General features: G+C 36.9%; 1 protein-coding gene across 1 annotated transcript; it reads left to right on the top strand.

The window, feature by feature from the left end:
- The first annotated feature begins 277 nt into the window (after positions 1-277).
- On the top strand, positions 278-11,485 carry LOC128682239 (zinc finger protein 878-like). The gene is made up of 10 exons (XM_053766857.1): positions 278-501; positions 992-1,120; positions 1,471-2,404; positions 3,124-3,382; positions 4,735-4,888; positions 6,140-6,223; positions 7,066-7,221; positions 8,371-8,472; positions 10,292-10,387; positions 11,159-11,485. Exons 1-10 carry the CDS (start codon positions 370-372, stop codon positions 11,303-11,305), a joined length of 2,193 nt encoding a protein of 730 aa, XP_053622832.1. The 5' UTR covers positions 278-369; the 3' UTR covers positions 11,306-11,485.
- The last annotated feature ends 803 nt before the right edge of the window (positions 11,486-12,288 follow it).

The raw sequence follows: 12,288 nt of genomic DNA, 5'->3' as shown, positions 1-12,288 counted from the left end.
AGACATTTGTTATTTGATCTTGACTGTCAATGTCAAATTGTCAACGCATTAGGAACTTTTTTTGAAACAAATAAATATATGATGGAGAAACTAAGAGATTTAGGGGAAAAATAAAACGAAATCTATAAAAGTAAATTATGTAAGTAGCACAACACACTGTGCCTGTCTGCATTTTATGACATTGCAAAATGTATTCCATTTCTTTTAACAATCTGTGTAGGCTGTACAGTTGACGGTGTTTGTGCCATATTATTATTGCGAGACTCGATTTGTCAGTTTTGATTGACAGTTGTGAAAAAAAAGAAGATTGATTTTTTGTAAATAAAACATGATTTTTGTATTTTAATTTTAATAAATTTATGAATAAAAATGTGGTCAGGTAGTATGATAAGTAACTGTAATACTGTAGCTTGTAGAGGCTGCTTAGCTACAGACGTAAAGTTGTGTGATATACACGAAAACAACTTGGCCGAGTCTTATGTAGAACTTATTGGAATTTCAGTAAGTGTTCGGAGAATATTTTTATAGATTTGTCTTATATGAGCCTCTTTTTTTATCCAATATAATTAGTTATAAGCAAGAACAATAAATGAGATGCTATACATAATGCTATACATATTTTTTTAAACCTTATTTCGTAGAAATAAGGTTTGTTACTTGGACCATACTATTCCAAGTTATATTCTACTGTACCAAAATTTATCTAAATCCATTTAGTACATTTTGTACGATTGAGTAGCAAATATCCACACAAACTTCACTTTTAGACAGTTTGACACTAGCTGTTGTGGGCAACAGCTACCCTCCTATGTTTAACTTCGATTCATTACCTATGTCTATTCAAAATTTCATCAAAATCACTCCAGTAAGCAAACAAACATGTGGCTCACCTGAAGGGCAGTGATCACTGCATCCCATGGATGCCCGCAACACAATTGGTGTTATTATTAGGGGTGTAAAGTAGTCATAATTATCGATTGCTTGGTTTCAGGTTCAGAACCACTTCCCTCAACATTTGTGCGTGTTTTGTCGCTCTTTGCTGATAAAGTTCATATCGTTTCGGGAAAAATGCCGTAGCACTCAGGCTTTGCTGGTCGAAGCCGAGTTTCAGGGGAGATGTGTAAGTATACTATATTTATTTAATAATTTTCTTCCAAATAACCACATAACATAATAAAAAACACATGTCTATTTATATTCCATTCTTCTGTTCTATATCAAGTTTTCCCGTATAGGGTCCTTTGCTGTGATGAAAGCAGGGAGTTTGCAATGATCTTCGGTACCTAGCTAGATGCTTTTGACTATACAGGGCTCTGAAGCTGTATGGTGGAGAAAGAGACCAGGAAATCACTCACATGAGAGTGAAGGAGAGTCATATTGTTTGCAGGATACTGAAGTTGTTGTTGTGGAATTCAGTTTTTATTTTATTATCTCCTATTTTTTACTTTCGAATTGTTGCCTTTGTTATAGATAACACCTGACAATTTAAGAGACATATGTCACTGGAATTACAAACCGAAATACACACAAATAACAATCACAGAAGCGAATGAATATGTCGAGTCGGAAATTGAAGAAAAATTACATATAGATCTGAAGAAAGAAACGACTCCCGAGTTACCGAGTAACGTTTTGTATCTTAAAGAGGATAAAAGCGAAGAAAAGGAATGTTTCGATGATGACAACGAATTGGTGGAACCGTTGGAAATATTCGCTGATGACTGCATTGATACAGACATCTCAAAATTAAATCCTAAAAAGAAATTTAAAAAAGTTGATAATGTTCGGCTTAATAAAGCTAGAAGAAGGAAATTAAAAAGAGTCAAATCGGAAGAAGAGGAAGAAGATGACGAAGAAGTAATACAGCCTAAAAAGAACAGAGTAAAAAAAGAGCGAAAACCCAAAACGTCAAAATCGGCAGACGAGATAAAAAACATTGCCAATTCGCTCGATTTTGATGTTATATTCCTAACAAGAGAGGAACAGTTGGAAGAAATTGAAGAACGTAGACGGGCAGCATTGAAATTGAAGAATAGTATAAAATGCAAGTATTGCGGTAAAAATTTTCAGACCCAAGACAGATTAGACGCTCACTTCAAGTTTTATCACGATCCGAGTGTCGGTCAACTCGTGTGCGAGTTTTGTCAGTGTCGTTTCAAAGCTAGACATAAATTTTCACATCATCTAAGGATACATCTGGTGCGGTTCAGTTGTAGGAACTGTACGTTTCAGACGAAGAGGGATTCTACTTTAAAACGGCATTACGAATGGCATCAGGGAAAAAGACATATGTGTCAATACTGCGATAAGGATTTTGCGAAAATATCCAGTTACTTGTCACATGTTCGATTGATTCATGCCGCGGAGTTACCGTGGTGTGAACTTTGTGGAGAGTCTTTTATAGGTAAACTAAAATTTTTTTTTTACCAATGTTTTGTAGTGTGTTATATTATGGATGATATATATATATATATATATATATATATATATATATATTCCTTTCATCAGCACTTGATCACAATCATAATATGTTTCAGTATACCTTTTGACCATGTACTTTATTGTGTACTTACATTGTTATATTACTGATAAAAAATTATACATAAATTTATATTTAAAAAATGGTACCTTCTGGCATGATAGGGACCAACACTCGTTTGAACGAGTTTCTTTCGGCATTTCTTCTCAGCAGTGGTCGTTCCGAAATGCTAGTAGTTTGTAGCTTTGGTAAACTGTGCGGGCCTAATTTCTGAATAAACGATTTGATTTTGATTTTTGATTTTGACTTGGACTGCTGTAGGCTGTTTATGCTATGTTATCAACTAGATGATTAATTGTACACTTCCTTAAAACGCTACTCGAATAAGGCCCAAATTGAGTTGCGTAGTTTTAAATATCTAAGCATACATAGGGACAGACAGCGGGAAGCGACTTTGTTTTATACAATGTAGTGATATATTGCTAGCATCTAATATTTAGCCTATTTCAGTAAAATTAAGATAATATGTCCTTCAAACAATATCCACACACCAAATTGCTGCTATTTATTTTAATCTAATATTTTTGAGAATCTGATATCATGCGAATAAATGCTCAAAATTCTTAATTATTTCCCGTATCCAGGTGAAAAAGGCGTCCAAGCGCACAAAAAACTAAGCCACAAAGGCGTGGACGTCTCAACGCATGTGTGCAAAAGGTGCAACACTAGTTTCGTCGATGTAAACGCTCTAAACAAACACATGAACCAGACGAGCTGCGACCTAGCGAACTGTGTGCAATGCGGGGACGCGTTCGCGAGTCACCAAGTGTTGAGATACCATCTGGTGCAGAAGCACAGGGCCGACGGTGGCCACGTGACTGATTGTGACGCCTGCCGGGTCAGGTGAGTTTGATCTTCGACCTTTAGAAATTTAATTCAAGAGTAATAATTTACTGTGACCTTTGAAAATGTAATTTAGAGAAATAACCCAGATTTGAGGGTAGTTGATGTGACATCAACTACGACAGGTGAGGGTTCTGGTGAGTTTGACCTTGACCTTTGACCTTGATTTGAAGTTCGACCCTGTCTCGTCTAGAAGGTTAAAGGTCAAACTTACCCTGACTAAGCGATAGTGTTGTCGGGGAAGTTTGATCTTTGATTTTGACCTTTAGATAATCTAGATATCTAGAGTAGACGCACGGTCGAGCTTGGAATATTCGACATTATACATTTTTTTTACGCTATTCCCATGCTTCGCTACAAGAATTAACGCAGCACGAGTTGCAAACTATTATGTATTTACACAAATAATATGACAACCTCGGTGGCGCAGTGGTAAGGTTCTTGCCACTGAACCGAGAGGTCCCGGGTTCGATCCCCGGTCGGGTCATGATGGGAAATGATCTTTTTCTGTTTAGCTCGGGTCTTGGATGTTTATCTATATATGTATTTGTTATAGAATATAGTATCGTTGAGTTAGTATCCCATAACACAAGTCTCTAACTTTGGAGGTGATTTGTTCTAATATATTTATTTATTTTATTGAACCCGCGTTTCGTGGCTGCATTCAGAGATGAGAAAGAACTTCATTAGGTAGATAGTGTGTAAACAAAACACTTTCCCTTATGTACCTACACTCAACAGCGCATCAATCTACACAAATATCACGCCACAAAAGTTCATGCAGAGTAATTCGATGTGTACGTAAACTGGAATGGTTTTTTTTTAAAGGACAAAATTAAAAAAGAAAACCAAGCTCTCCAGTGACAAATAACGCAGTTTAAATCATGTCACACCATACGCGCTGAAATACAATAAATCATTCGCATACGTAACGTTTTCACACAAGATTAATTATTCGAAATATAAGTTCAATGGCAACACAATTCAGATAAAATCAAATATTGTTAAATGTTTTACGTTATTTTGCACCTAAGTTAATTTTAAGTTGTTAAGTTCAGTATTACCCTTTAATTATTTTATTTATAATTTTTATTTTGTTCAAATCCCGATTCGATTCGGAGATCGATCCCCGGTCGGGTCATGATGGAAAATGATCTTTTTCTGATTGGCCCGGGTCTTGGATGTTTATCTATATATGTATTTATTATAAAATATAGTATCGTTGAGTTAGTGTCCCATAACACAAGTCCCGAACTTACTTTGGGGCCAGCTCAATCTGTGTGATTTGTCCCATTATATTTATATTTATTTATTATATTATATAATGCGATAAACGAACTGTTTCCCGTCAGATTCCACAACACCACAGCGTTCCAACGTCATCTGGCGGCGTGCGGCGCGAGCGCAGTCTGCGTTCAGTGCGGGGAACACTTCGAGGGGGAGAGGGAGCTGAAGGCGCACGAAGCCGAAGATCACACCGTTACGGATCTGTTCAAATGTGAGGAGGTACGTACTCTCTACTACTGTTTATACACATTGATTGACTTAAGCCGGGTCCACAGCGCCAATTTTCTTGTTATCAAAACACTTTAGCAAAAACACGTTAGAAAAACACGCTAGCAAAACATGTTAGTAAAACACGTTAGCAAAACCGCCCGTCCGTTGCGCCTATTATTTTGTTTTTGTTTCATTTAAAAAATGTCTTTCTCTAGTGAGCGCGGACACAAAATAAATAACTTCCCCTCCCCGCAGACAACACGGGGGATTACGTTATCCGGCGGAAACAGTTACGTCTCGGCGAATATGTTCATGTATTTTTTCTAACAAAACTGTTGGGTCACACCCCTAATTGGTTAGCAAACAATGTTAATCTGTTAGCAAACACGAAAACACTTAGCTGCGGAGCCGGTTTTCTCTCTCTCATCATAACATTGTAACAGTTTTACGAATGATATAATAATTAATTTTGAGTCAAGTTTTTTACGAGTAACTAGTTAATTGAGTGGATACCAACCGCCTCCACTGGCCGGGTCGTGAATTTCCCTCTATTATGGTTGAGCTACGCGATGGCTGACCCATGCGTCAACTCGTGAACGGGTGCTGCCAGAGGGAATTGGTCAGCTCGTTTCTCATATATTTTTGTGAGATGAATTGTGTTTTATATCTATATATTCTTTTATCAGCACTCTGATCACAATCGTAACATGTTTTTTATATACTTTTTGACTATGTACATTGTCATACTATTAGAAAAACATTGTAAGAAACAATAATGGTAAGCCGATCTGGCATGATAGGGACCAACACTGTTCAAATGAGTTTCTTCCGGCATTTCTTCTCAGCAGTGGTCGTTCCGAAATGCCAGTAGTTTGTAGCTTGTGAGAAATTACTATACAATATAAAATTTGACGGGAAAAAGTGCCTGTGAAGGTCTAATTTCTGAATAAGCGATTCGATTTGACCAGATTCATTTAAATAAACAAGTTACTAATTTAGTTTTAAGAACATTGTTACATTCATTTACTAATGGTCATCACACCGGTCTGCTACACTGGAGGTCCCGGGTTCGATCCCCGGTCGGGTCAACATGGAAAATGATCTTTTTCTGATTGACCCGGCTCTTGGATGTTTATCTACATATGTATTTGTTATAGAATATAGTATCGTTGAGTTAGTATCCCATAACACAAGTCTCGAACTTACTTTGGGGCTAGCTCAATCTGTGTGATTTGTCCTGATATATTTATTGTTTTCCAGTGCAACAAAACATTCACGAACGCATATTATTTCCGAGAGCACTGCAATGCACACTTCAAGAACAAGGAAGGGGATCCCAGAAGGGTATTTTAATAATTTATTATTTTTACTAGCGACCCGCCCCGGCTTCGGCTTGTATGTGACCAATTAGCGCTCTAGGGTAATAACGGCGGTAAGTAATTAAAAAAAAAACAATTCACTCTTTCAAAAAGTTCGCGTACATCTAACCGTCACACTGGCAATAGACGTCATGCATTCAGTCCAATGACCAAAGAGGACGCTTCGCTATTCAGCCTTGTCTTCGCGTGAATATAATAGTTACCAAATTTTAAATAGGTTTCGAACGGCGGAGCTCAATTTCGTTCTTAAAAATAAACTCAAAAACTACTGCACGAATTTTCATGCGGTTTTCTCCGGTAGATAGTGTGTTTCCCGAGGAAGGTTTATGTGTATAATTTATTATGTTTCACCCGAGTGAAGTCGGGCCGGGCGGCTAGTAAATTATAAATAGTACATATTGATATTAGATAATTTATCATATAATATGGCGTAGATATGGCAAACCACTTTATTAATATTGTCAAGGTATGTTTCAATCCACATAATATTTTGAAAAAGAACAAAAATAATTACAACAATCTTCAACCAAAAAAACTTCGCCACAGCATTGTTTTCATGTCACACCATTTAACAGCAGCCGAGGAGACTTAATTAAACAGGTTCTCGGAGCGTTTCGACCGCTGCGGCCGCGCTGTCATTACGATCCGTCAATTTTCTCGAGGGAGGGAATCATTTCCAAAATCGATCATTCATAAAATTGACATTACCACAGCACAGATTAATTATTTTAAATTCAGATAGTAATTTTCTTTGTTAAAATTTGAAAAAACCATCCATAAAGATTGATATTCAAATGGATATGATAGAAATCCCGCCGCGGCCAGCGGCCCATAGACCCCTCGCTCCGTAAGTGGCGTGTGGTGGGTGAGGAAGCAGCCGACGTGGTGATGGAGCGGGAGGCACCCAAGAAGAACCTGGGCAAGAAGGGGGCGATGTGCGAAGTGTGCGGGAAAAGCTTCCAGGTAATTTTGTTGGTTTTAAAATTTTATAGTTACACGTTGGGCGCCAATTTCTATAATATTAATTTTACTTTATTTGGAAGTCTACGAAACAAAATCATGACAACTTTATTTATTTATTTAGTATTATTTATTCTAACTAATATACTTATAAATGCGAAAGTAAGTTTGTTTGTCACCTCTTCACGCTCTATCTACTCAACCAATCTTCTTGAAAATTTTCATACATGTAGTTTGAACTACGGAGATGGATACAGGGACACCTTTTATGCCGAAAAATAAAAGCTAGTTATAAATACACAACGTTACAGATAATAACAAAAACCTATCTAGCATCCGAAGGAAATATTGAAACAGTTATTAAGGCCCTCACCGCACACAAACATTTGTACACATTAGTAGAGGAATGCAATTTTGGACCCGCCCTTATACATAACCCTGTCGGGGATCAATCACGCGGTAGTGATATTGCGTGAAGCGAAAATTAAAAAGTTTTTTTTACAAAAATGTCATTTTTGTTACATGCTTTTTCAGTTGTCAGTGCGATCTTGTGTTAACGCCAGACAAAAAACCCATGTCCGTGTTGTTAACCCTCAAGTCTTTCTCCATATTTCATAGGGTACCTTTCATCCCGGACAAATAGCTGTTGTCGTGGGAAATTAACGCGGGCGAAGCCGCGGGAAAAAGCTAGTAATTAACAAAACTGATCAATTTAAGTGACATTTAATTATCGTGTTTGATTATTTCAATACCTTCTATTTTTCCCCAGTCGAATAGCCAATTGTTTTACAATTTTTCGTTACACGTTGGGCGCCAATTTCTATAATATTATTTTTATTTTATTTCGGAAGATCAACAACCTTATATTAGGTATTTATTGATACCTCATATTTAAACCTATCTAGCGATTGGTATCACCTTTAGGGTACAGAGTTTGTCTTAAATACAAAATACTAGCTGCGTCCCGAGGCTTTGCTCCCGTGGGAAATTCGGGATTAAATTATTTCAGCTTATATTGCTACCCGTATATCAAATTTCATAACAATCCGTCCAGTAGATTTTGCGTGAAAGAGTAACAAACATACACGCATACATCCTCACAACTTTCGCATTTATAATATTAGTAAGTATAATTTGTAATATCTTCTTCAGAATGCCGGCCTGTTGAAATATCATCAACGTATACATTCTGGGGAGAGACCATTCCATTGCACTCAGTGCTCCAAAACCTTCACAACCAATCGATTATTGGAGGTAAGTAATATCTCACTCTTTTTGGTTGCATTCGGGGCTGTGACGCCGACAAGTATTCCTAGGGGTCGAAAAAGTTGTTTTACAATCTGCCTGATGTAAGCACGCATTGGGAATGCTACTGTTGCTTATCAGCTTTTCAAAATCAAAATTAAAATCAAATCATTTATTCAGAAATTAGGCCTTCACAGGCACTTTTTCACGTCATATTCTAAATTAAATGATGTTTACCAAAGCTACAAACTACTAGCATTTCGGAACAACCACTGCTGAGAAGAAATGCCGAAAGAAACTCATTCAAACAGTTTCTAGGACGGTATCACATGCATCTTCAGTTTCCATGACAATACATTATAATGATAAGCATGACCCGATATGGTTTTGTTTCTCTCTGTCATTGTCAAATTGTGTAATGTGCGATAGTGACAAAACATACTGTATAAGCTAATAGTTTGTGTCTTTGAGACAATTATATAATATCTGAAGTAGAAAGCCAATGTAATGACAAAATCAAAACACCTATAAAAGCATTATAATATATTGCACTGTTACGAATAAATATATACGGACAAATCACACAGATTGAGCTAGCCCTAAAGTAAGCTCGAGACTTGTGTTATGGGATACTAACTCAACGATACTATATTTTATAACAAATACATATATAGATAAACATCCAAGACCCGGGCCAATCAGAAAAAGATCATTTTCCATCATGACCCGACCGGGGATCGATCTCCGAATCGAATCGGGATTTGAACAAAATAAAAATTATAAATAAAATAATTAAAGGGTAATACTGAACTTAACAACTTAAAATTAACTTAGGTGCAAAATAACGTAAAACATTTAACAATATTTGATTTTATCTGAATTGTGTTGCCATTGAACTTATATTTCGAATTTTAATTATGTTCTTTTTTTGTCTGTATTCTGTTTGTGAATAAAATAAAAATAAAATAAAATAGAACTGACATATTTATTGCATCATATTTTTTTCTATTTTATGAATTCGCGCTCTTTTTTTATCGTACTTTTTTTTTGCACTCTTACTGGCCAGTCTGGCTGGCGTACTTTTTTTAAAGACTTGCACGTACACATATTTTAGCTTAAGGTGTGGTGTGATAGTTCTCAAACTAAATAGGGCATATTACGCAAAGCTCAGCGCAGATGGCGCTACCGGTACAACTAAGGTACACAAACATTGCCAATTGCCATGGAGGCAAAAAGCGCCAATTTTCAATATTGTTGCAGATTTATGACCAAAAATACCTTCTACGCAATCGTGGTGCGAGTTTAAAGGAAAAATGAAGGATTTAGTGGATTATCCTGAAAATAATAATACTATTTTAGGTTATGTTCTGCATTATTTGGTCATAAACTGATATAAACTTGATGAAGATTTTACCTGTATGAAGTCCATATTTTAATAAGTCTTCACGTGTGAAGTGTTCAGAGCTTCTTTTCGACAGTTTACTGGCTCGAAAATTTAAAGCGTGACGCGTATCCCATAGTTTTCGAAGTTTTTTATCTTATGAAAATCGATTTTTCCCAATATTTCGGCACCCGAATATGCTACATTGTTGTATATTTTCACAAACGAATGCTTACACAATGAAAGGATTAATAAAGTATTCTAAAATAAACGTTTTAATCGACATAGCAAAAGGCGGCAAAGCTTCTGTGTATCTAACATACAGTGCTGTACTCTGGCGGGATAAATGTGCAGTAATACTCCCTATTTGTGAATTTATGTGATTTATCTTAATAAAATAATCTGTTAAAAGAAGACACGTATATATTGATTTGTATATAATTTTAGGAACACGTGCGTGTGCACACGGGGGAGAGGCCGTACAAATGCATTAACTGTTCCAAGGCATTTAAGACGTTGGCTGCGCTCAACCGACACAATTTGGTAAGTTATGAGTGAGGTTTGAATCTGAATTCAAATTCAAATTATTTATTCAGAAATTAGACCTTAACAAGCACTTTTTCTCGTCAAATTTTTATATTTATAGTTATTTGTCACAAGCTGCATACTACTGGCATTTCGGAACGACCACTGCTTAGAAGAAATGCCGAAAGAAACTCATTTGAGCAGTGTCGGGTCCCTATCACGCCAGAAGGGCTTACCATGTGATGTGATGTGGTACATGTATGAGAAACGAGATGACCAGTTCCCTCTGGCAGCACCCGTTCACGAGTTGACGCATGGGACAGCCATCGCATAGCTCAAGCATAATAGAGGGAACCTCACGACCCGGCCCACCTGTGGTGGTGTAATGGTTGAGACGCCCGCCTTTGGATCGAAAGGTCCCAGGCTCGACACCTACTCGTGCCACACGAGTTTGTATACCAATCTGTGACTTCAGTAGTTTTCATCGACCACCACGTGCTTCCGGTGATTGAGGTATCGTGAGGTAATGCACACTGGTTGGTTATTAACTTGTGTGTGAAATTGAGAAGGCAATGGCAAACCACTCTATTATTACTAAGAAAGTTTGTGTTTCATTCCACGTAATGACCACGACCCTCAGCCAAGAGGGGTTCAACAGAAGAAAGTTTAATTGATCATAAAATGATATAAATGTCTACAAGCTCAAGCGCGGAACGAGTGGAATTCGAACCCTGGACCATTCGGTTCACAGACACGTTGTGGTCAATAAAACGTTTCTTTCTCGCACAGGTCCATAACGGGTTACGGCGCCACGTGTGCCAACTCTGCGACAAGACGTTTCAAACTTCATCCTGCGCTAAAGTCCACATAAAAACTGTTCATATGAAACTGCCCACCCCACCCAGAGTGCGTAGACGAAGGGTCAAAGACGAATAGCAAATGCCTAGATTCAGTCAGCTGAGCGACTGGGTCATTGTTACTGCTGAGTGAATTAAGTGACGAGTGAACTAAGTGAAGTGAATTAATTAAGTTGTTAGTGAACAATTTAGCGTTGAAGATTATAGCCAATGTAGTGACCGGGCCTCACTTTTTCCTCCTCGCGTATTGGTTACACACGCGAGTTCAGGATTAGCGTAAAAATCATCTATTTTGAAGATTTTGCTAAGCTTTTACAAGCGGCTGCCTGCCTGGATCCAATCCAATCCAAAAACTGTTGCCCATCAGCTGTTAAGTCATATGTTTCTTAGTTGCCTTGTACGGTATCCATGGGAGGATTTGGAGTGGTCCTGTTCTATGGCGGGGCCACGCGCCACTAATTTCGTGTCTGGGTCATTGGATACTATTGAGTGATAGTTCACTCAAGCGAGTTTACTAAGTGTGAAATTAAATTGTTAAGTGGTGAGTGAACTAAATATAAAATGAACTGTTGAGTAGCGAGTGGATGATTTCATATAGAGTTAAGTATTCTATGAATGATAATATACTCTGTTTAGAACAAATGAACAGTATTGGAAAATTACTAATAAATAATTTTTGGGAAAAAATGCAATGCAAAATAAAGCTTTTACAGTTATTTTAAGCGTAAAGACAAAACGAATGATATTAGAATAAGTAATAAATAATTTTTATAGGTTGTACATTGTATCTGAGTTTCAATAATCCTGTGAAATTTAAGTAAATTTTTGTGAGTGAACTAAGTGTGAAGTGAACTATTAAGTGCTCAGTGAACTTTGAAATAATGAGTATGATAAATTAAGTGTCATTGTCATATATCAATAAATTAATAAAAAATTTAACTTATCTAGTGCAATATAACATGCAATAGTCTTTAGAAAACATCAAAATCTTGTGGGGTTAGCACAAGTTTCTGCGAGAGGTGGAACAAACGCCAAGTATATAACGTAGAAAAACAATTGATG

Source organism: Plodia interpunctella, chromosome 29, assembly GCF_027563975.2.
Source record: "Plodia interpunctella isolate USDA-ARS_2022_Savannah chromosome 29, ilPloInte3.2, whole genome shotgun sequence".
In the NCBI taxonomy this organism is placed as follows: domain Eukaryota; kingdom Metazoa; phylum Arthropoda; class Insecta; order Lepidoptera; family Pyralidae; genus Plodia; species Plodia interpunctella.
This window is presented reverse-complemented; position numbering and strand designations above follow the sequence as displayed.